The sequence below is a fragment of the Vicugna pacos genome, chromosome 24 (assembly GCF_048564905.1).
Source record: "Vicugna pacos chromosome 24, VicPac4, whole genome shotgun sequence".
Taxonomy (NCBI): domain Eukaryota; kingdom Metazoa; phylum Chordata; class Mammalia; order Artiodactyla; family Camelidae; genus Vicugna; species Vicugna pacos.
Window position 1 is genome coordinate 22,864,669 of NC_133010.1, and position 22,956 is coordinate 22,887,624.

General features: G+C 43.3%; 1 protein-coding gene across 28 annotated transcripts in view; it reads right to left on the minus strand.

Annotated features, from left to right (window-relative positions):
- DLGAP1 (DLG associated protein 1) overlaps window positions 1-22,956 on the minus strand; it is an 822,007-nt gene that overhangs the window by 25,603 nt on the left and 773,448 nt on the right. For 24 of the 28 annotated variants that reach the window (XM_072949181.1, XM_072949175.1, XM_072949174.1 and 21 more), the window contains 2 exons: window positions 16,111-16,484; window positions 9,460-9,551 (listed from right to left, as the gene is read on the minus strand). In XM_072949181.1, the coding sequence (XP_072805282.1) occupies window positions 9,460-9,551; window positions 16,111-16,484 (466 nt within the window). The remainder of the gene's footprint in view (window positions 1-9,459; window positions 9,552-16,110; window positions 16,485-22,956) is intronic. The other 4 variants (XM_072949183.1, XM_072949191.1, XM_072949184.1 and 1 more) reach the window with 1 other exon arrangement.

Consider the following 22,956-nt stretch of genomic DNA (forward strand, 5'->3'; position numbering starts at 1 on the left):
TTGTTCCAAAATACATCATGAATATCTATCTACCTTTATGAAAGGCAGCTGAGTCGGGATGGGGACAGGAGGCCAGAACCTCTCCCACACACTTACCCACACTTATCTCTTGTTTCTGAACTCGAGATTATGACAGCAATATCGCAACCTGGAAAATACGGCGACAAGCAGAAAGGCAGGACCCAGGAGACTGGGACTACCCTTCAACTAAAAGTTTCCGTCTACGCGTAATGCTACCTTAAAATTGAGGGAAGAGCTGGAATGTTGAATCAGAAAAACGTATACGTAGAAGAGGTTATTGGTGTTAATTATACCCAACTCTCAAATTAAAAAAATTTTTTTTGGTGGGGGAGGTAATTAAAAGACTGATAAAATTAATAATCCTCTAGCCAGAAAAAAAAAAAAAGAGGAGACATATTACCAATATCCAAAATTAGGGGACATCACTACAGAATCTATAGATATTAAAATGATATCAAAGGAATATTATGAATAACTTTTTACCAATAAATTGGATAACATGAAATAGACAAATTCCTTGAAAGACACAAAGCACCAAGGCTCAAGCAGGAAAAAAAAATCAATGACCTGAACAGCCCTGAGTCTGTTACAGACGTTGAATTTGTCGTTTAAAACTTTCCCACAAAGTCAACTCCAGATCCAGTTTCACTAGTTAATTCAATTAAATATTTAATGAAAAGAATTCTGCCAATTCTACACAAACACTTTCAGAAAATTAAAGAGGGAAAAAATACCTCCCAACTCCTGTGAGGCTAGCATTACTCTGAGACCAAAGACAACGGAGACGTTATAAGAAAGCTGCACAGTAGCCCTGTGAATGTAGACACAAAAATATGAACTAAGCCTTGATCTTGGATTTCTCAGCCTCTAGGACTAAATTTTGCTTTTGCTTTTTTTTCCCCTCTCTTATTCTCTTCATCCTTCACAGTTTTTCCCAAAACAAACAAACAAAAAAGTCCTTTGACTGCCACTTAGTTTCAGACGGGCTCAAATACAGATGTGTGTATTTTTCACCACCTTTAATCAAAAGCCAATAATGTGGATACTCAACAGGGGAAGAAAGGGGAAGCCAGTTATGGTCCACCCATATTCTTGAACACTGAGTAAACATTAAAAGAAGTATTTGCCATGAGTTTTTAATAATGAGAAAGTTTCTGTTGTAACACTAGTTGATTTTTTAAATATTACTGTAGGTTATACACAGGATGATTTCAACAACTTTCAAGACGTTCATGGAAGAAACATGGGTAAAAATATACCCCTTTATTAGTTCGTGATTAATGGAAGGGATTATGGCAAATTTTATCTTCTTTCTGTAATTTATAAATTTCATTATGTATAAATACTATCTTACTTTTTAACTGTTAATTCGATTATTTAATAATACACAATTATTATAGGAAACTTAGAAAACAGTAAGTTATCTCTCTACCTATCTATACACGCATATAATCATGGTTTTTTCAATTGCTCCGAAATCCATCAGAGAATTATCAGTTGTCAACATGCTGCTGTATCTTGTCCTCCAAGTAAATTTGCGTGATATTTTTATAATGAAAAGAAGAATGTTCTTCCTCTTTGTGTCCACTGTTAAGAGTCTCAGAGTCACTAGTGGGCTAAGGTAAGAAAGTCTAGGTTGAACTACTGCTGAAATACAATTGTTCCTTGGGAAGAAAGGGGAGATCCCTTAGCTCCCTCGCCTTAGCAGGTAGAAAGGGTTGGTTTACTAGATTTGCTATTTCTCAGCTTCAAAGGCAAGAAGACCTCATGCAAATTCCCGGGGAGCCGCCAAAAGGATGGGCGAGACTGGGGCAGGGAGCTCGAGGCCCTGGGGTGGGGCAGCAGCTGAGGCGAGCGCTCCTGGGGGAGGAGCCGGCAGGACCGGCCCGCTTCACTTAGGATCTGTCCTGCATAGCAGCAAAAATGTGCCACACGGACCCTATCGAAGGATCCCACGAGGTGAGCTGGGAAACGGGAACTGGGGACAGAGAACTAATGTTTGATGGAGAGGAGGGGTGTCTTCACTGGCGTAAGAAAGCAGTCTTGCTTCAAAACCATATGCATTCGTTGTCCCTGGCTTGATGCTGCTGTGGCATTTAAACTAGTGACCTTCAGACAGCATTCCTCTGTGCACGGTCCGCACCAGGAGGCAGCTCTGGAGAAGGGACCTGCCACATCCGCCACCGATGGCTTTTTCAGGACGTGACAGCTGCCTGCAGGAAGACCGGTACCCCTCCATTCCCATTCCTTTTCTTGGAGTTGATGGGTTACCCAGGGCATTTTAGTTTTTTATTAACGAGCTATTAACTTTTCCTTTTGTTTGGAGAGGGAACACAGAAGAGCACCCTGAATTTACCAGTCTCCCTCTTAATAGACGAACCCGCCAGATGGACTTTGCTATGTTAGATCTGGTTCCTAAACTGTGATGGTTCCAGAAGGTGACTGAATCCCTTGGCTTCTTATAAAGTCTTTTCATCGTCCTCTCTCTGCTCTGTCTCTTGCTTTCTCTGGCTCTGTTTACTTTCTTTTTCTCGCTTTTTGTTAGATTACTGTTGTTTATCAGTCTGTTTATTTGGGGAAGGAAGAGATGGATGGTAACGGCCATTCAATGTGAAAACAGCAATCTTGTCTTTATCGCTAGAAAATTAAAAAAAAAAAATCCTCCAGCTGTCCTTAGGAAATCTTGTCTGCCCAATTTTATGTTTTAAGATCCTATCTAAATGAATAACACCAGCAAAATTATAAAAATAATTATAATTAGAGACAGAAGATACAAGCAATCTTGGCCTGACAGTGGATTTCTTTTGGAAAGGTTGAAAACAATCCTTAACATCAATTTTAGTTGCTTGTTTACTTTATAGTGGTTAGCTACAAAGTGATCTTTGAAGATGGGTATGTTTTGGAAGGTTAATCACCAAAATTGGGTCTGCCGGCCTTTTGCGGGGATGAATTTAAAATAAATTACTCAGTTTACTAAAGAACTAAAGAACTAAGCATCCTACAAACTTCAGTAATTTATTAAATGTTCAACTTTTTAACAACAGGATAAAAGTAGCTCATCTGAAGTGTGGGGGTTGCTCTTAGGTATGTCCAAATAATGTAGTATTTACCATTCCTGTAGATGGACCAGTGTCAGGGTTATTACTTTGGTATGTAGAGTAGTTGACTGCAGGGGAAACGTTTGAAGTAAATTTGAAAAAATTAAGATGGTATTACCTTATTTTTTTTAAAAGATAACATTCTCTTTGGGGGGGGGTAATTAGGTTTATTTATTTATTATTATTTTTAATGGAGGGACTGGGGATTGAACCCAGGACCTCATGCATGCTAGGCATGCACTCTACCACTGAGCTACACCCTCCCGTCAATATTCTCTTATTTTTAAAGAAAAGGTGGTATAATTGCTTTCTTGGGACATCAATATTTAGAGAGATTCTATTTAGGTACCTAATAGAATAGGAAACACTTATATAGTGCTCCTGTGTGTCAAGTATTACTAAAAGTTTTATTAATTAAACAAGGGTTTATTTACTCCTCTCTCCCTCCAAGCACTTTTTTACTGTCTCTGTGGTTCTGCCTTTTCCAGAATGTCGTATAGTTGGAATCATACCGTCTGTAGCCCTTTTAGAACGGCTTCTTTTACTTAGTAACATACATTCAAGTTTCCTCCATGTCTTTTTGTAGCTTGATAGCTTATTTCCTTTTTAACACTGAATAAAATTCCATTATCTGGATGTACCACAGTTGATTTATCCATTCGCCTACTGAAGGACATCTTGGTTGCTTCCAAGTTTCGGCAACTAGGAATAAAGCTGCTGCGAACATCTGTGTGCGTGTTTTTGCGTGAACTTAAGCTTTAACTCCTTTGAGTCAACACCAAGGAGCGCAGCTTCTGGATCATATGGTAGGAGACTGTCTAGTTTTGTAAGAAACCGCCAAACTGTCTTTGAAAGCAGCTGTACCATTTTGTGTCCCCACCAAAAATAAATGACAGTTAACGATGCTCCACATTCCGGGCAGCATTTGATGCCGTCACCGTTTTAGATTTTTGCTCATTTTGTGTGAGTAGCGGTATCTCATTGTTTTAATTGGCAGTTCCCAAATGACATATGACGTCGAGCATCTTTCCATACATTTACTTGCCATTTGCATCTTCTTTGGTGAGGTGTATATTAAGGTCATTTAGCCTTTTCTTAATCAGGTTGTTCATTTTTTTGTTGTTGAGTTTTAAGAGTTCTTTGTGTATTTTGCATAACAGTTCTTTATGAGATATGGCTTTGCAGGCATTTTCTTTCAATATGTGGCTTGTCTTCTCATTGTTGTGACATTGTCTTTTGCAGAAGTTTTCAGTTTTAATGAAATCCATCTTACCAATGATTTTTTTCATGGATCATGCCTTTGGCATTATATCTAAAAAGTCATCTCTATACCCAAGGTTACCTAGATTCTTCTTTGTTACCTTCTAGGAGTGTTATAGTTTTGTTTTTCACACTTAGGTCTGTGATCCATTTTGAGTTGTTTTGTGAAGGGTATACGGTCTGTGTAGGTGCATATTTTGCATGTGAATGTCCAAGTGTTTCAACACCATTTGCTGGAAAGACCATCTTTTCTTCATTGTATTGTCTTTGCTCCTTTGTCCAAGATCAGTGGACTATTTTATGGGGTCTATTTCTGGGCTGTCTATTTTGTTCCATTGATCTGTTTGTTTAGTCTTTCACCAGCACCGCGTTGTTTTAATCGCCGTAGCATTACAGGAATTGTAGACGTTGGGAGTGTTAGTCTGACTCTTTTTCTTCTTCAAAATTGTGTTAGCTATGCTGAGTCTTTTCTATCATCATGTAAACTTCAGAATCAATTTGTTAATATTCACAAAATAACTTTCTGGGGTTTTGATTGGGATTGCATTGAATCTATAAACCAAGTTAGCATTTGCTGTTTTCAGTTTCACTGGTCTCTGCTCTAATTTTTATTGTTTCTTTTCTTCTGCTTACTTTGGATTTAATTGCTTTTCTTTTTTCTAGTTTGATAAGGTGGAGACCTAGGTAATTGACTTTAGATCTTTCTTCCTTTCTAATAAGTGTATTCAATACTATAAATTCCCCTCTAAGTACTATTTTTGCTGCATTCCACAAGTTTTGAGAAGTTCTATATTCATTCAGTTTAAAATATTTTAGACTTTTTATGGAGAGATCATCTTTGTCATTTGGAAGTGTGTTGTTTAACCTCCAAGTATTTTGGGGGAATATCCAGCCATCTTTCTGTTATTGATTTCCAGTATAATTCCAGTGTGGTCTGAGAGTAAACACTGTATAATTTTTATTCTTTAAAATTTACCAAGGTATGTTTCATAGCTCAGAATGTGGTCAATTTTGGTGACCGTTCCATGTGAATTTAAGAAGAAAGTGTAATCTGCTGTTGTTAGATGAAGTAGCCGAGAGATGCTGATTATACCCAGCAGATCGATGGTGGTGTTCAGTTCACTTATGTCTTTACTGAGTTTTGGCTTTCTGGATCTGTCCATTTTTGACAGAGGGGGGTGAAACTCTTCCACCATCATGGTGGCTTTGTCTGTTTTTCCTTGGAATTCTATCAGTTTTTGCCCATGTATTTTGATGCTCTTGTTAGGCACATAAACATTAGGGATTGCTATGTCTTTCTGGAGAACTGGCCCGTTTATCATTATGTAATAGTCCTCTTTATCTCTGATAACTTTCCTTACTCTGAAATGCGCTCTGTCTGACATTAACATAGCCATTCCCGCTTTCTTTTGATTAGTGTTAATATGATGTATCTTTCTCCATTCCCTTGCTTTTAATCTGTATGTGTCTTTATATTTAACATGGGTTTCTCGTAAAAACATTTAGTTGGGTAATGTTCTTTATCCGCTCTGACAACCTCTGTCTTCTAACTGGGGTATTTAGACCATTGACTTTTACCATGATTATTGATATAGTTGGGTTAGCATCTCCCATATTTGCTACTGTTTTCTATTTGTTGCCCATATCCTTTGTTCCTACTTTTGTCTCCCACACATTACCCTCTTCTCTTATACTTATACTTCCTTTTTAAAATCTTTTTGATGGTTGCCCTGGAGTTCACACTATTCATTTTACAACTAATCCAAGTTCATTTTCAAATAAAGCTATACCACTTCAGGAGTGGTACAAATACCTTATAATAATTGAATAGCCCTAATTCTTACCTCTTATCTTTTGTATTATTGCTGTTTCTCAATTCACTTATACTCAAACGTTTAATATATTCATGTATATTGTTCCCATTATTATTTCAAATGTTAGATCCATTGAGAATCAGATAAATAAAAGTTTTGATTTTATCTTCACTTATTCTTTCTCTGATGCTCTTTCTTCATGTTGATACGAGTTTCTGACCTATATCACTTTCCTTCTCTCTGAAGAACTTCTTTTAACATTTCTCATAAGTTGGGTCAACTGGCTACAAATTCCCTCAGTTTTTGTTTGTCTGAGGAAGTATTTTTCCCTTCTCTTTTGAAAGATAATTTCACAGAGGATAGTATTCTAGGTTGGTGTTTGTTTGTTTGTTTTTCTCTCTCAAATACTAAACATTTCACTCTATTCTTACTTGCATGGTTCCTGAGAAAAAGTCACATGTAATTCTTATGTTTGCCCTTCAATAGGAAAGCTGTCTTTCCTTTCAAGATTTTTCTTTGGTTTTCTTTGACTATGACATGCCTAGTGTATTCTATTGGGCATTTATCCTGCTCGGTCTTCTATGAGCTTCCTGGATCTGTGGTTTGGTGTCTGACATTAATCTGGGGGCAATTCTCAGTCACTGTATCTTCAAATATTGCTTTTGTACCTTTCTCTCATTCTTCTCCTCCTGCTACTCTCATTGTACATGTTATGCCTCCTATGATTGTCCTACAGGTTTTGGATATTCTGTTCTCTTTTTTTTTCCAGGTTTTTTTTGTTTTCCCTTAGCTTCCAGGTGTGGAAGTTGTATTGTTATATCCTTAAGCTCAGAGAGTCCTTCCTCAGCCATGGCTCATCTGCTAATGAGCCCCTCAAACACATTCTTCATTCCTGGTACTGTTTTAGATCGCTAGCATTTTCTCCTTTATTCTTTCTTAGAATTTCCATCTCTCTGCTTACGTTATTCATCTATTTTTGTATGCTTTCTATGTTTTCCATTAAAGTCCTTAACATTTTCATCATAGTTTAAAAAATTCCCGATCTGGTACTGCCAGCATTCTTGTCATAGATGACTCTGGGTCTGATGCTTGTTGGACGTCTTCGAGCTGTGTTTTTACCTTTCAGTGTGCCTCGTGAGTTATTGCCGAAAGATGGACATGATGTCCTGGGTAAAGGGGACTATGGTGAGTAGGGGTTTAGTACAGGTGGTGGTGAGGTGGTGGGGAGGGAAGCATTCTGTGGTCCCTGATTAGGTCTCAGTCTTTCAGTGAGGCTGTGCCTTTGGGCTGTGAACTTCAAGTGTTTCTCAGTTTCTCCCCGTGTGGGACAGAAGAGCTGAAGGGGCCTGGGGTTGGGTATTTCCCTTCTGTCTGGTAGGTTAGGCTCTGATTAAAAACCCAGCAGATGAGGCTCTAGTAGGCAGACTGCGTTAAGAATAGGATGCTCTGGCATATTTCAGAATAGTTCCTTCCCCTCTCTCTCTGCCAGAAACACAGGGGAATTTTTCTCTGATATTCCCTGTGAGGACCTGGTAGAGCTTCTGCAGGGAAAACTCATGGAAGTGTGGAGACTCCCTTTAACTGGGCCCCCCTAAAAATTACAGCTCTCAGGCTCGTCCTCACTGAGTGGCCAGCAATTCATCAGTTACAGTTTAGGTTTTCCGACCCTGGCGCTGGGTCCCTTGGGGGTTTCTCTTGGGGGTGTCTGCTCCAGGAAGTTGTGATTCTCTGTGTCTGCCTGTCTCTCCAGTATGGGGGCAGTGATTTGCCCTGTAACCTCACTTCTCTGACTGACGTAAGAAAAGTTGCTGATTTTTCGGTTTGAACAGCTTTTTACTTGTTGTTAAAGACAGAGGAGTGACTTCTAAGCTCCTTACCTGTAGGGCCAGAGTCAGGACGATCTCCTTTTTACACATAAAGAAACCAAGGCACAAAGATATTTAGTAGTTTGATCAAGGCTAACCAGCCAGTACAGGGGTGGAGCCAGGATTTGAATCTAGGAGCGTTGGCCCAAGAGTCTGTGCTCTTAACCAAGACATCACTGAGGAAAATAAGGTGGGTTGGTGGGGGTACCACTATCAGTAAAATACAGTGCCATCCATCATGGTCCTCATAGTTTGGCTGGGAAACTCACATACCTCTCTGGATGAGATCCTCACTTGTAAAATAAATGTGCTGATCTCAGAAGTCCCTTCTAACTTCTGGATTCTGTGATCTTCTCAAATGCTAAATTTCCCACTTCTAGATACTAAGACTCTAAAGTAAGCTTATGTTAAAGAGCAATCTAAAGAAACTGGTGATTCGGGATGATGACATGGAATCTTCTCTTCTTCCTACTCCTCATTCATTCATCACTCACCAAACATATACTCAACATGAAGCACTATTAAGTTCTAGAAATAAAGACAGGAATAAGTCCTCTTCTCTTAAAAAGTCTCTGGTCTAAAATAGGAAGGCGTTTTGAAGAGGAATAGTTTGGCCGTACAACAGTGCTTTGCACAGTGGTTATGCACGTGTGCATGTGATGGCTTCTTCCACTGTCAGGACGGGGAAATCCCCCTCCTCTCCTCTTGTGTTCTTGTGTCTGGGCCAGTAATACAACTGATACAAGACAGATTAACAAGAGCAAAAGCAGCGCATTTAATTTGTGTGCACAGAGGTCTCATAGAGACGGGACCTGAGAAGTGGCCAAAGCAGGTAGCGTTTATGCTTCTTAGACAAAGAAGCAATAAATTTGGGAGGAATTGACAGGACAAGGAAACTTAGGCGTGGGTGGTTAATTGGTAAGGGATTTAAGCAAACTTTGGGCTTAGGGAGTAAGTTAGTAAAGAAGTAACAAGTGTACAGGCTTCCTAGCCCTGAATTCCCTGCCTCTGGTGTTAAGGATGCCCGCCTACCCCGCAGTACAAGGAGGGCACCTTTCTTTTGGGAGATTTATTTCCTGCTTTCAGGGAGACAGACAGGAGGGTAAAAGTGTCCCTCTTGCATTGACTGTTCCTTAAATAATTTTAATTCAAAGCAATCGACATGCCACTGAGGCATCTTTTGGGCCCCAATACTACTGTTCTAGCTTAAATTTAAATGGAGTGCTCTCCAGCATTAAAGTAGAGGAAGGTGTCTGCTAACACTGATGCAGGCTTGCGATCTAAATGCTCCTAACAGTTACTGGAAAATATCAGGGAACCTTGAAGGTTTATCACGGGGGAAGTGCTCGCACCATACTTGCCACCATCAAGACGGAAGAGGATGAGCGCCTGTGGACTCACCATTTTTCCTCTTCTACTTGCACTCCTACGGACTGGAACTTACTGGGCGCCTTATTTTCCCCTGGTTTGTCAGGTTCCTCAGCGTCATCCACCTGAAGAAATAAAAGCAGAGGTGCTCTGTTCTAGTTCTCCTGCTTGAAAAACAAAGTCATGTTTCATTACAAACACCTCTGGTATTACTGGAATGTTTGTGATGTGTAACCTTTCTGTTCACTATTTGTGTATTTGATGAGCCCCTCACTACGTTATTAGCATGCGTTTTGACCCTGATTTCAGTGAAGTGCAGTTTTGTTCACTCCCAAGCTGCCTGGTCAATGTCCATGGTTCCTTCGTAGACGTGTGAGGACGTACTTACCTGTGAGCGCTGTACTAGAAGGGAGCACCTCGTGGGATTGTGTCTTTGAAAGATTTGAATTTGCAGATAACAAAATACAAAAAAAGGAAGAAATTTCACTTTATCATAGTTAGAATTGTTGACATCGGGAGATTTAGGTATTAACCTTATTAAGATAAACTATAGAGTATCTTCATTTTGTTCCCCTTAAATTAAGGAATTGGCTTGGATATCACTCCATTGCTTCTAAACAGCTTTGTAAATCTTATGGTTTACATGGAAAATGTGTCTATATATAACTGAGAGCTTATGTGACACATAAGGCCCAAACCCAAATTTAAAATAAATCTCAAGGGGGCAGGGGGTGGGAAGAGATAGACTGGGATTTCAAAATTATAGAACAGATAAACAAGATTATACTGTAGAGCACAGGGAAATATATACAAGATCTTATGGTAGCTCACAGAGAAAAAAATGTGACAATGAATATATATATGTTCATGTATAATTGAAAAATTGTGCTCTATACTGGAATTTGACACATTGTAAAATGATGATAAATCAATAAAAAATGTTGAAAAAATAAATAAATCTCATGATTCTTCAGAGAAATTAGATTTATTCCTCTTTTTCCTCTATGTTTTTAATAAATTATTTTTTTAAATATGAAAGCAATTTAATGTAAGTTTTATCATTTGTCTTTTAAATTTTGTCCTTCATTGCAGAGGATCTGAAATTACTCGGCAGTCAATCTAGCTTTGATAGTTTGGAAAGGCCTTCTTTTCCCTGAGCCTATTTTCATTATTTTTTTAATTTAGTTTTTAAATTTCAGCTTTATTCTCCAAGGGGGTGCACCATTCCTGGGTCCACCTGCAATATCAAGTGGATGCATGGAGTGAACAGAGCAGACTCCTGCTCCGATTCCCTGCTCCAAAAGTCCATTTAATAGACTGTCCTCGGACAGAGAATGTGGAAAACTACTGACTGCACTTGTTAGAGAACAGGAAGGCAGACTTGAGCCGGAGCACTGGCAGAGCGGGCATGGACACTACTGCAGTGAGGTTTTGGTGGCAGCAGAGAGAGATGGGCTCCCTCCCAAACACACCAGGGGAAAGTGGGAATTTACATCCAGGGGGCGAGGTGGGGGTCAGTGGATAAAAAGTACTGAGAAGAAACATCAAGATTAAGAGGGGGTTCTGGCTGGCCTGATGTAACATTTAGGTTAGGTCTGAAGGCAGGCCAGGGCGGTCAGACGTCACCTGAGGATGGTGTGGGGTGAAGAACCCATCAGGTGCCGAGGGGGATGCGATATCAGGGGCTGGGGATTCGGGTAAACTCACTTAGTAAGACTCTCACTAAAACCAGGCAACGCAGGATGGACACATAAACACACAAGCGGAGGTCTGGCTTGGAAGAGAACTTGGGAGCAGGACTAGAGTGTGCTTAAGGAGAAACTCCGACAATACGATCCTCACAGTTTTTCTTTATTGTAAGTCAGCTGATTGTGAATCAGAGATGACGCGACCTTTTTATTTCTCAGATCCCTCTTTCAAATCATAGTAACAATTCATTTTGTTTGCATCGTTCTAATTAGTTCACTCAGCTTGGCCGAGGCAAGTTTCGCCATTTGCAGCTGGACTTCTCTCTTCAGACAGGACATAAAATGTGTCTCAGTATACCTGGGCATGTAGTAAAGGAAGTGCAATCTCAAAAAGTTTTATCTTTAGTTCAAAGAATGAGAAAGCAATGGCATTTTACATGATGTGAAAGAGCAAGCTTAAAGCTCTTTGAGGTTGTTTTGCAACATGAATTAAATGGAAATAGATGGATGTCACAATCTAACATCTGGAGGAGTTATGGCCTGAAGCTGGTATGTGAAACTCATTTGTAGTTGAAATTACTCTTGAGAGACTAAAAGTTGGTGTAACTGACGGCTGCCACGGGCCACGGTGGGGGAGGGGGACAGGAGTCAGAGGTAGGAAGAAGGGGGAATTCATTCTTTGCTTGTGTACTTTTATACTGTGTGAATCCTATACAGCAATACTGTATGCATGTAATCTTAAGAAAAAAACCAAAAAAATTTACCAATAATGTTACCCTTGACTTTTCAGAAGACATAAAGCTTCACTCTAAATCCAAAGCAGCTAGTTACCTGCACCATCCCAGGACTAGAATACCAGAAAAAAACACCAGATAAAGTAGTTGACTTGAGTTTTGGAGACATCTTATTTAAAAATACATATTTTAAAATATTCTAGAATCATCTTTAGTGCTGTGAGAGGCTCCCACTAAAAGACCATGGTCGGGGAGAGCATAGCTTAGCATGTATGAGGTCCTGGGTTCAATCCCCAGTACCTCCATTAAATAAATAAAATAAAATAAAATAACTAAATCTAACTACCCCACCACAACCACCACCAAAAAAAAGGAAAAAAAGGAACATGGGTGCCAAGACTTCACACCCACCACACCCATCTTGGCTATTTAACGCACATGCTCAGTGGGGGAAATAGCACAGTATTTATTATTTGGATAAAGTGCCTTGTTCTGGTGACTTCCCTGTTGCCTAGAGGTTCCAGGCCCATCTTCTAGACCCAGCTGCTGTGTGGCACAGGGGCCGGGACTCTGCACACTGCCCTCCCCAGGCTTCCCTGCTGGCCCCTCTCCGGTTAGGGTCTAACAAAGGAGGGCAGGACGAGGGGCTTCCTTCCTGCTTCCACCCCCTGCTGGCAGCTGTGGCTCAGCTCGGCCCCCCGGACAGCCCGACAGCCGGTGCGCCAGCTGCTCCCTTGGACGACCCGGCACCAGCTGGCCACGCTCATCTCAGCGGTGGGAGGCCACCACGGGCCTCTCCTCGGAGTTCCTGAATTCTGGTCACCCTGCCTTTCCCCCTGTGCTCCCTAGGCCGCGGCGGGTGGCTGCGTACTGCGCACCTCGACGGCTCTCTCAGCCTTCCCGCCCCTGGAGAACCAATTTTGTGCATTCAGCCACCTCTGTTCGAGAAGCGAGTGTGGCTTCTGTTTTCTGGAATGGGATGCTAACCGATTCCACACGGCTTACATTCATGCAAGTTAAAAGTGCTTGGGACGTCAGCCAAAGGAGGAGGCTGACGCCTTCCACTCTGTGGTTTCAGAATTACCCGGGGAAGCTCTTTTCGAAAGCATGCCAGCTATTTCCCTTAAGAACCGCAATGCTCAAGGCACGGACAAAGGGAGGGAGAAAGGAAGTGGGGGTCACCAGGATGAGACTGGAGGGTGTTGTGCTCTGTGCCAGGCCTGCCCCACCCACCCAAACTCACAGCTTATCTGCATCAAGGTGTTGTCATCTTCTTAAGCTTTAGTCACTGCAGGTACATTTATCTCTGTGACTCTAACCTCCTGGTTAGACCCAAACAGTGACGAATGTCACCTCTCCTACATAGCAATGTAGGCTCATCTACTTAACTTTATGAAGAGGCATTCAAAAATTTTAAAGACGTTGCAGGGTTAATTCAATCTCTGTCCTGAAAACAACGGAGAAAGCCCTTGGCAGATGATACAGTTTTAGCGGTTTTGGCTAATCAGAATTTTAAAGGAGGCTAATGCTAACAGTAATAATGAAGCCCAGTAGTTACTGGGCCCTCGGTGGGCCGGCACTGTGCTTTGAACCTCACGCGCACTGCACCAGTCAGTTTTCATTACCGCCTCTAACGCACCCACTGAACAGCAACTGTTATTGCTCCCATTTTCCAGGCGAGGAAACCAAGAACTACTAAGGACTTGGCCTAAGTTCACACAAGTTGGAAATGATAATCATATAAACTTTAGGTATGGATTTAATTTTAAACGTTGGGAAAGACTTGGAAACTCTGACCCTAAAGAGGGAACATGTGAAGATTCCAGGGCCCTAGTATCACATATTTGGTGGATTAGGATTTAAATTATATTATAGTGTAATGAAATTGGATGACTATTTGGTATCCTAAATTTTAATTTACTTATGATTTTCCATTGAAGAAGTAACATAATGTGGTCACATTAGCTGTCAAAGTACAATCTGAGCTCTGTCAGCATAAGCTGTGTGACCTTGGGCAAGCTACCTAACTTCTCTGTGTCCTCATTTCTAGGGCAGGGATAATAACACCACCTATGCGGGTTGCTGTGGGGACTGAATGAGTTAACAATAAGGCGTGCAGTGCGCTTATATAATTTCTGTAGCTGTGAACAGTGATGGGATGAGGATTAAGAACAATTCTTTTGCTCAGTAAAATAGCCGAATATTCAGAGAGTAGGGTGGTCTCTGAAACAAAGACATTCTTCCCAGCATGATTTGTGAATTTCAGAGTAGTTCCATCTTCCTGGGTGAAAGTAATGATCATTGAATGATCATGTGTCGGACAGCACATAGTTTATGGATGCTTCATTCTAAGAACTGTTTGGAGAGTAACCTGTAAGACCAATCAGCAGAGCTGGGAGGTGATTAAGGCAGATTCACAGAAGCTTTTAAATAAAACAAACGGTAAGACTGATAAATAATTACCTTGAGAATATATTGTTGAGTGGAAAAAGGCAAGATATAGAGTATGTGAGTTATATGCTGCTAAAAAGGAAATAAATAACATGTATATTTGCTTGAATATACACAAAATGTCCATGCGGGGAAATGCAAATATTGGTTATACAGATTCTTCCCCAGAAAGGAGAACTAGCTGGTTATTGACTAGCGAGTCACTGTCTACCTTTTAATAACTTTTGAATTTTGACCCATAGGAATATACATCTATTGAAAAAAATAATATACAGAAAAAAAACCCCATATTGAATGTTAAGGAAATAGAAAGAAACTAACATGACTGGGTGCCAGGTAGGAAGGCGGATTTTGTGGGGGGGGGGGTAAAATAGACATAATGTAAAATTCTCCATTTTAACCCTTTTAAAGCATATGGTCCCAGGGGATTTGAGCACATTCACATTGTTGTGCTTCCATCATCACTCTCCATCCCCACAATGTTTTCATCTTCCCAAACTGAGACCCTACAGGAAGCTGGGTTATGAAAACTCAGTCCTCAAAACAATCCCACGTAGGCTACACGAGAACACAGGCTCAGAAGCTTCAATAATTTGCCAGGACAACACAGAGGATCAACCTCTGCTCTTCCCCACTCCTCAGAGTCCTCTGGGCGGTGGGTGGGAATTAGCTTCTGGGAGAGGGGTCGGGGTGAGCGTGGGTGGGGGCTGGCTTCAGGCCCGTGCCTCCTGCTGGGTCACTTGGTCCCAAGTACCAGTGATACAAGGTTTTAGGAAACTTTACAGTTCGTGCCGTGTTAACCCGTAGGTTATAAAAAAGCATTTGACTCATTGCTGCTAGAGAAAGGTTAATTGCCTTTCGAAGTGGACTCTGCAGAGCGGACGGGGAACATAAATCGCCGCTGTGAAAACGTACCCCGCGCCCGGCTCCTAGCTGCGCCTCAGAGTTGGTTCAGCGTGGAGAGATTTATTGGATGTCACGTCAGGGAGCTATCATTCAAAGGGCACCTGCAGGATGGTGCAGCACAGCAAAAACGGGGGGAGAGAACGACTTCTCCACTCATGGAAGGAGATCTGTGGCAGGGTAAGCCAAGCTGACCCGATGGAAAAAGAAGCATCAGTTTGATCTTAGCTCCGGGCAGCAGAAAACAGGGTCCTGAACTGAGAAGCCTGCAGAATCATCTGCCTCTTTTATGAAACGCATGACTAAATCGCCCACAATTACGTGGACCCCGGTGCCCCGTCCTTGCTCAGGCCGCTGTGATGTGAGTTACTGCTCTCCATGTGGTCCGTCCCTCTGGTCTCACTCGCCCGCACTCCCACGTCCGTGAGAAGTGGTTCGCATTTTTGTTCTCATAAGATAACTCAATAGCGACGAACACACTATCATGCAACCCCAAACCCGGGCTATTCTTGGATGTCCACTCCTTTTGTGGGAATCAAAATGTGCTGTAGGAACTGAGGACACTTGTTTGATTGTGTCCATGTTTAGTTACCCTCACCTTGTCTCACACATTAAGTTTCGAGAACAAAACTAAAAGCTGCTAATCAACTATACTTCAATTTTTAAAAAAAGGAATCTTTGGGAAGAAAAAAGATGCCAATAATGTCGATCGCTAAAACTCCTTCATAATTTTAAAAAATGACATGTAACAACATAGAGGAGTCCAGAGCCAGTAATCTGAGGATCTGGTCCTACAGTACCCACATTATCCAAAATGGCAAGATGACGAATCTTCCAGAAAAAACAAAAAAAGGTCCTGTTTCTTTGTTTGGGTTCCTATTTCAAAGGGCAGAAAAGGAGGCTGTTACCTGTATCCCGATGGACAGGCATCGATTTTTCTTAAAGTGATCCTTCTTCCTGTCGTCCGTAGTGACGGTGGCGATGGCGGTCGTGGTGGTGACAGTGGCAGAGTTGTTGCCCACGTGTTGACTCGCAGGGCCATGGATCTGGGCGTTGGCGGCCTCGATGGCGGCTGTCAGAGCCTTCATACTGTCCAGGCTCTCCGTGGAGTTGCTCAGTCCAGACTGGCTGATAATATCGCCCCGCGGGCCCTGTCCATCCATGTAGGCGTCCTGGGCCGACTCTGTGCTACTCTGGGCTGTGATAGAAATGAAAGGTTTCGTGGTAGTTCTGGGTGGGACTGGAGGTGGTGTCTTCTTATATGTTGTAATGCAAGATGACACTGGAAGACAGCGAAAACAAAGACACTGATTTCTGCATGGGTTTTACCTTCCGATACCGTAACCGACACCCACGGGAAATCAGGGCCCACGAAACACACCGAGACATTGAACGTGGAGACAGATCTGTTGATAGACTCAGTGAGATCCCCGCCTGGGGGGGAGGTTTGGGCCTCCTGTCAGGTGACACCCCCCCAAGATGGAGGGGGAAGGAGACTGGGAAACACCAGTCTCTGAGATGGAGATTAATGTGAAACGACTTAAGACAGGTGTGACCAGCCATGTGTGGGAAACTTCCCAGGCCACAGTGCACCCTGAGAGACAGTGTCTGACACGGATGAGCCCGGGGCGGGGCTCTCTGCCTTCTCAGGAAAATATTAACCATAGCTAATGTTGGACAAAGTAACACACTGGAGAAGATTCTGGTGGTTGATAAAGAACACTGGAAAAAGAAGGACAGCAAAGAGGTGAGCTGTGTGTTCTCATCCTAACAGCAGCACAGAGTGCCTGGGGGGCGGGGCGGGGGGTCCTGCAGGGCAACTGGGCCAGCCCGAGGGTCTGAATCTGCTCAGTGGGGCATCCCTCTTGGGGACATCAGCTGGAGCAGCCTCCAGCCCTCTGAGGAAAACCCTAGGGTCTTGAAGAAGCTTTTACACACTGGTTTTCAGCTTGCCATTTGTGGAGCAAGACGTAGGAAAATACAGATCAAAAAGAATTAAGTTTCCAAGTGGGAACAGCTGGCTGGTAGAGAACAATTTCTTAACCAGCTTTCTAAAGACTCATCTAGGGGAGGAGGGTATAGCTCAGTGGCGGAGCGCCTTGGTGTGCACCAGGTCCTGAGTTCAATCCCCAGTGCCTCAGGTCACAAAAAATAATAATAATAAAGACTTTTGTTTAGTCCCCTTAAAATAATTCAAACTATTGTGTTTCCATCACTTTCTCCTCCACCTCATTCCCCTCCCCACCCCCACCCCTTTCCCACTCACAGCTGCTGGGACTGTTAACACGGAACCAGCTAGTCCTGACCACGCGAGTCCAACTAGTTATCTACGGTTGGTTCTAGCTGCCACTGGGGCCATCTTGCTGAAGGAAATACTCGCTTCAATATTTAGGATGTTTCCTGAGGCCACTCTATAATGAACAATAAACAGGAGGGTCCTGTTTCACCACCCTGTGATTTGGAGTGATTTCCTTAACCACAAAAGATACGAAACAGAAATGGACAGAAACGTCTGGCTGCTTCCCAGGGACTGCCGCAGACTTGGAGGAACAGAAAGGCACAGATGTCACAGGACAGTATCATAGGAGCTCCGGAGCTGGGGGCGCCGTAAACCACAGAAAAGTAGCCAACTCTCAGTTACCTGGGCTGGCCGAGGGCCGCCCCAGGAAAAACCTCCATCTCAGCTGTACACGAATCACACATCTCTCAACGTGAACAGAGCTCAGTCATACACACTCCAGCCTCCGCAGTTTTTAGCTCAGGCGCCTGAGAGTGGAGGCTCAAGGCTCCCACGGGAACAGAGCCGGGAGAGCGCCTGGCTCGGATTCTCCCACCAGCCACTGGGAAGCCTGTGGCTGAGGATGCAGACACGCTCAGGGTTGCTGCTTCACCTCACTCGACTGAGTTTCATGCACCGTAACCACTGCGGAGCTGCCCTCTGCTTCCCAGGAAGTTGGAAGGGGTGATGCTCGGCCTCACTCCTTCATCTGCCGGCCAGAGTGGGCGGGAGGCGGAGGGACCATCGTTCGCATAGAACCAGTCTGTCTATTCAAATCTAAGAAACGAGGACATTTTAGGACTTGTCTCCTAAGACAAGTCTTTGTAGAGTGAACTCATTATTTTGTTCTAAATGGATTCTCAGGACGTTCGGCCCAACCATATTCTGAAGAACTTAATATTCTTCGTCAAACGTCTGATCTTTGGGGTTATTTACTGCTTGTTGTTAGCCACCCCTGAATTCCCCTTTCAGTGTGGAGAATCAAAACTGGACAATACAGCCAAATATAGTATCATTCATTTGCTGTGATTTACAGTTAAAATCCTGCCACAGTGAGATATATGTGGTATAGGGGATTAGGACAAGGTTGTGGGGAGGAGGGAGGTGTCACCATTATTTCCAGTGAAATGGCAGGATTGGCTACACACACCCCCTGGGGGCCCAGTGCAATTTGGCGCCATCTGGTGGCTGTTACCGCCTCTTCGTTGTCAATAGGGATCATTCTGGGGACTGGGATCAGTGGGGACTTGGGGGATGGTAGCGCAATGCTAGGTTAGTCTGGGCAGGGAGGAGCCTGGGGACATGGCTTCCCCATCGGGCTGGCCCAGTCCCATGCCCAAAGTAGGTAAGAATTTGAGATGGCTCCAAATACAGGACAGGAACCACCTCCTTGGGGTTACATCGCAGGGGCTTCACTCCGAGATTTTCCTGCTGTGTGGAGGGAGAGCGGCACGAGTCTGCCGGAGTCCTTGGAGTCAGACTCACAGCAGCACCCTTGTCAGTCATCAAACAAAATTTAAAAGGAATTCAGATCGTTAACCTTGCCCTTTGGAGAAGAAAGGAGACCCAGCACACCACGCACACTGCTCCCCACCCCTGCCGCCTCGCGCCCCAGGCCCCCGCCCCGGGGCCTGCGCAGAAACCCAGACAGCCCAGGCCCCTGGGCTCTCCCGGCACCACTTGTTCTAAGCCCAGAACACTTCCTTCTCTCTTAAAAAACATTTTTTTGAAGAAATTTCTACTCTCATGGTTCAGCACCACGACTGATTTAGAATCCACTAAGGATGGAGCCAGGAAGCATGGGGCAGAGTGAGGCCCAAGGTCAGCGAAACACAAGTTAATAAATCTTGTCTGGTCAAGACAGAAAGAGAAAATGAGGGCCTTCCATGCAGTAAGTGAAACACTTCACTTGTTCAAGAGGAACATTCTCCAAAAAGCTGATTTAAAAACGCAAGTGCTCCTTTTATCCAAGTGGAAACTTGAAAAAGAAATGTTGTTTTAATCATGATAATCACTTCCCTTTGTCTAATATGTTTATTTGTTCATTTCAAATACATTGATTTTTTTTTTCTCCTTCTTTGGGTCCTGGGCATGTGCCACCCCAGCTCAAAGTCGGCAGAAAAGACGCCTATCCATTTATAAGAAGAGTCAGCAAGCGCATGTTCCCAGATTTCAGTGTCATTACTTCCGTTCAGATAATACCGTCACGCATAGAGAGACCAGAGACCGGGCTTTTACATTGGAGTTAAGACGTTATTTAAAAAGAGAAGAAGAATGCATACAGAAAAAAAATGAGAACAAGTTCCTAGCCTATTTCAGCTTCTAGCTGATGCTGCGATATTTTTTCTATTTGCATAGGAAGATAATGCTAGTGCTGAAAGCTCAGGAAACACTGGGCCAGGAGTTATTTTTTTCCGGAGTGCTGAAGACTTACTGGAAAACCATCTAGACTCTCCTACTCTGGTTAGCCTTTGTATGTCAGGTGACATGGAGCAGATGTCGGTTCAAACCTACTTTTTGTATCTTCTCATTAATATGCACTCCCTGGCTGAGCTGATGGGTCACATACTATAAAGCTATGTTAAGGGGTTACTTAGCAGTTCCTGGTTACTGAACTTTAGAAATGCTTTCAAATACGAGAACGAGCCTGTAAGGAACTGCAAATAAAACCACGAAAGGACAATGAAAGAATTCCAAAATAGACACATCCATGGAGTCATGCAGTAGTCAAACACCGCCTTGCTGATGTAAACAAGTTGCCCTAGGTTGTTCTTAACCGCAAAGCAGGCTGTGATTTGATCCGCCTTCACCAGTGGCAGGAGTCTACACAGAAGTCACGGTCAGAGCAACCTTGGATTGGCAGTGAGTTGTAGCAGACGGTTTGCTCTCAGTCCAGACCACCAGAGACAGAAGGGCTGCCTGCAACCATAGTCTAGTTTCTGTGAGGGTCAAAGGTCTCCTGATTTGAGTGAACTGGTCCAGCCGAACAGCAGTTTAACAAGCCCTCAAAAGGAAGTGCTTTACTCAGAAAGAGATTTAAAAGATGGACCAGGGTTAACAGTAGGATGCTGGGACTAGCTCTTATCAGCTTTCTGGAGTCAACTGTGCAAATCCCTTCCCAAGTCCGTGTTGGGTGACATTTCCTTGATAGCTTGAAACTGACCTCAGTGTGTTTACACCATGGAAACTGGCAAATGCTGTGACTTAGTAGGGATCCCCTAGAAAGCGGTTGTTAAGCTTTTCCAGCACACCTCTGCGCAGAGACTGGTGCCATTCAAAACGTAATCCACAGACATGTGTCGATTCACAAAGTATCTGATGAGTGCATGGTGAGATATGCCATGATCACTCAGAGTTCGCTTTTAGAAACTATCACAATTCTACAGAGGTTCTGCTGGTGGAAAGCAATAAAAAAGAAAACCATGGGCTTGTTTCTTACATGCCTCTGTTTTTTTAGTTTCCTTCTAGTAATTCCTTTTTATTGCATTTTACCAAAATATTGATCCTCAACAGATTGGACATCAAATAAGCAAACAGAACTGGTCCACCACCAGAGGTAGTTTGAGAAGCACAGATACGGAATATTGGCGAATTAGGTGAAATGAGCAGAAAGGTATTGGACATAAAATTAAGGACAGATTAGAGAGGTAACTTGAAACTACAGGCAAAATGATGTGAAGAGGGCAAAATTAAAAAAAAAAAAAATGTGGAAGGACCTAAACTTGGGACCTAAAGGGCATCAATACCGAATGGGAAGAGCAGACTTGTGGTTGTAGCACCAGCTAAGCTGTCTGCTTCCATGAAGGCGTGTTTGTGTGGATGCGTGATACCCAGAATGACCGACAGTCAGGCTGCCTTTCCTGCCCTCTCTGTGAGGGGAAATCGCAGGTCCTCCGTGGGGAGAAAAACCATGACTAATTAGGGATGGTTTAAGGAAGAGGATGTTTCGATTGCGAGAGAAGGAAGACAGAAGGGTTTCCAGTTATTTCGAAGACTATTGTGTACAGGATGGCATGGACTTGGGCTGTAAAAGCCCCCCCCGCCCCCCGCCACGGGAAAACATAAAAAGAAAAGCTCAGAGAGGCTCAAAGAATACTTTCCTAGGAGTCAATTGTCCAAAGATGGACTCGGCAGCCCTCCCTGGGGAGTGAGTTCTCAGTCCCTGGAGATGTGCAAGCACAGACAAGCTCATCTTTTTGGCTGGGAAGTCACTGCAACTGTACCACCATCTTAAGGGGGTCTGAAACAGGTGACAAGACTTCTTTCAAACTGGAGCTCTGGTGGCTTCATGAATATGAATAAAATCTAGAAAAGAATCAGAGAAGTTGAGTTCAAAAAGGAGACGATAAAAGCACTGAAGGAAATCAGAGAGGCTGTCGACAGAAGTGCAGAATGCTGTAGAAAGAAACAGAAACTCTGCACAGGAGCGAACTAAAATCAGAAAACTCAACTGCCGAGATAAAAGCTGAGCTCAGGGCAATCAGTAGCAGACCAAAGGATGCAGAGGGACAAGTAAGTGACTTAGAATAATGGAAATCACCCAATCAGAACAGTAGACAGAAAAACAAATGAAAAAACATGAAAGCGGTATCGGAGACCTATGGGAGAACATAAAGAGGGCCAATCTACGCAGAACGGAGGTCCCAGAAGGAGAAGATCGAAATGGTGTTTGAAGAAATGATGACTGAAAGCTTCCCAAACCTAAAGAAGAAAACGGATATCCAAGTACAGGGAGCCACTGAGAGAGGTGTGAAAAAGCCAAAGCAGGAGGTCACGAGAGGAGACCAGGAGAGCTACCAACAGGCTCTTAGGAGCAGAGAGGAAAGTTCTGGCATCCTGGGAACACATTTTGGCACAAGAAAATGAAGACAAAAACCGCTCATGGAGAAGTTTGCGGCTGCTGCTTCCAGGCAAGCAGACCACCAACGTGCTGAATTTACCCTGACTTGTGGGGTCACGCTTCCCCAGCGATGTGCTCCCCAGGCTGGACTCCCCCAAAACGCCAGACAAATCGATGGTCTGGCTGGAGCCCTTCGCAGGGCACAAAAGCACAAGCCCAGGTGAAAACGGAGGATGAGACGGAGAGTGAGTCCCGACTCCTCGCCTGATCACCAGGGCGTCCGTCCATCCCTGTAACACAAGGTGCTAGGAATTTAATAGACATGGTCACAGGACCCAGGAAGATCTCACTAAACCCATTTGTTTGATGGTATGACTGAGGCTCAGGACACGTAATTGACTTCTCTAAGTCATACAGCAACCAAGTGGTACAGTTCGTGTTCACATGGCTCCAAGTCCTAGCCGTTTCCCTCCCCCAAACGACCTGTATTCATCCGCCTAGTAAACCTTCCGTTGAACACCTTGTCCAGTAAGGCGTGATGCAGTCCCTAAGAAACTCGAGGAAACCGCTCCGAGCGCAGTCCCCCGCACCGTGAAGGAACTCCTCAGACGTTCAGAGAATGAACGCATTGGAGTG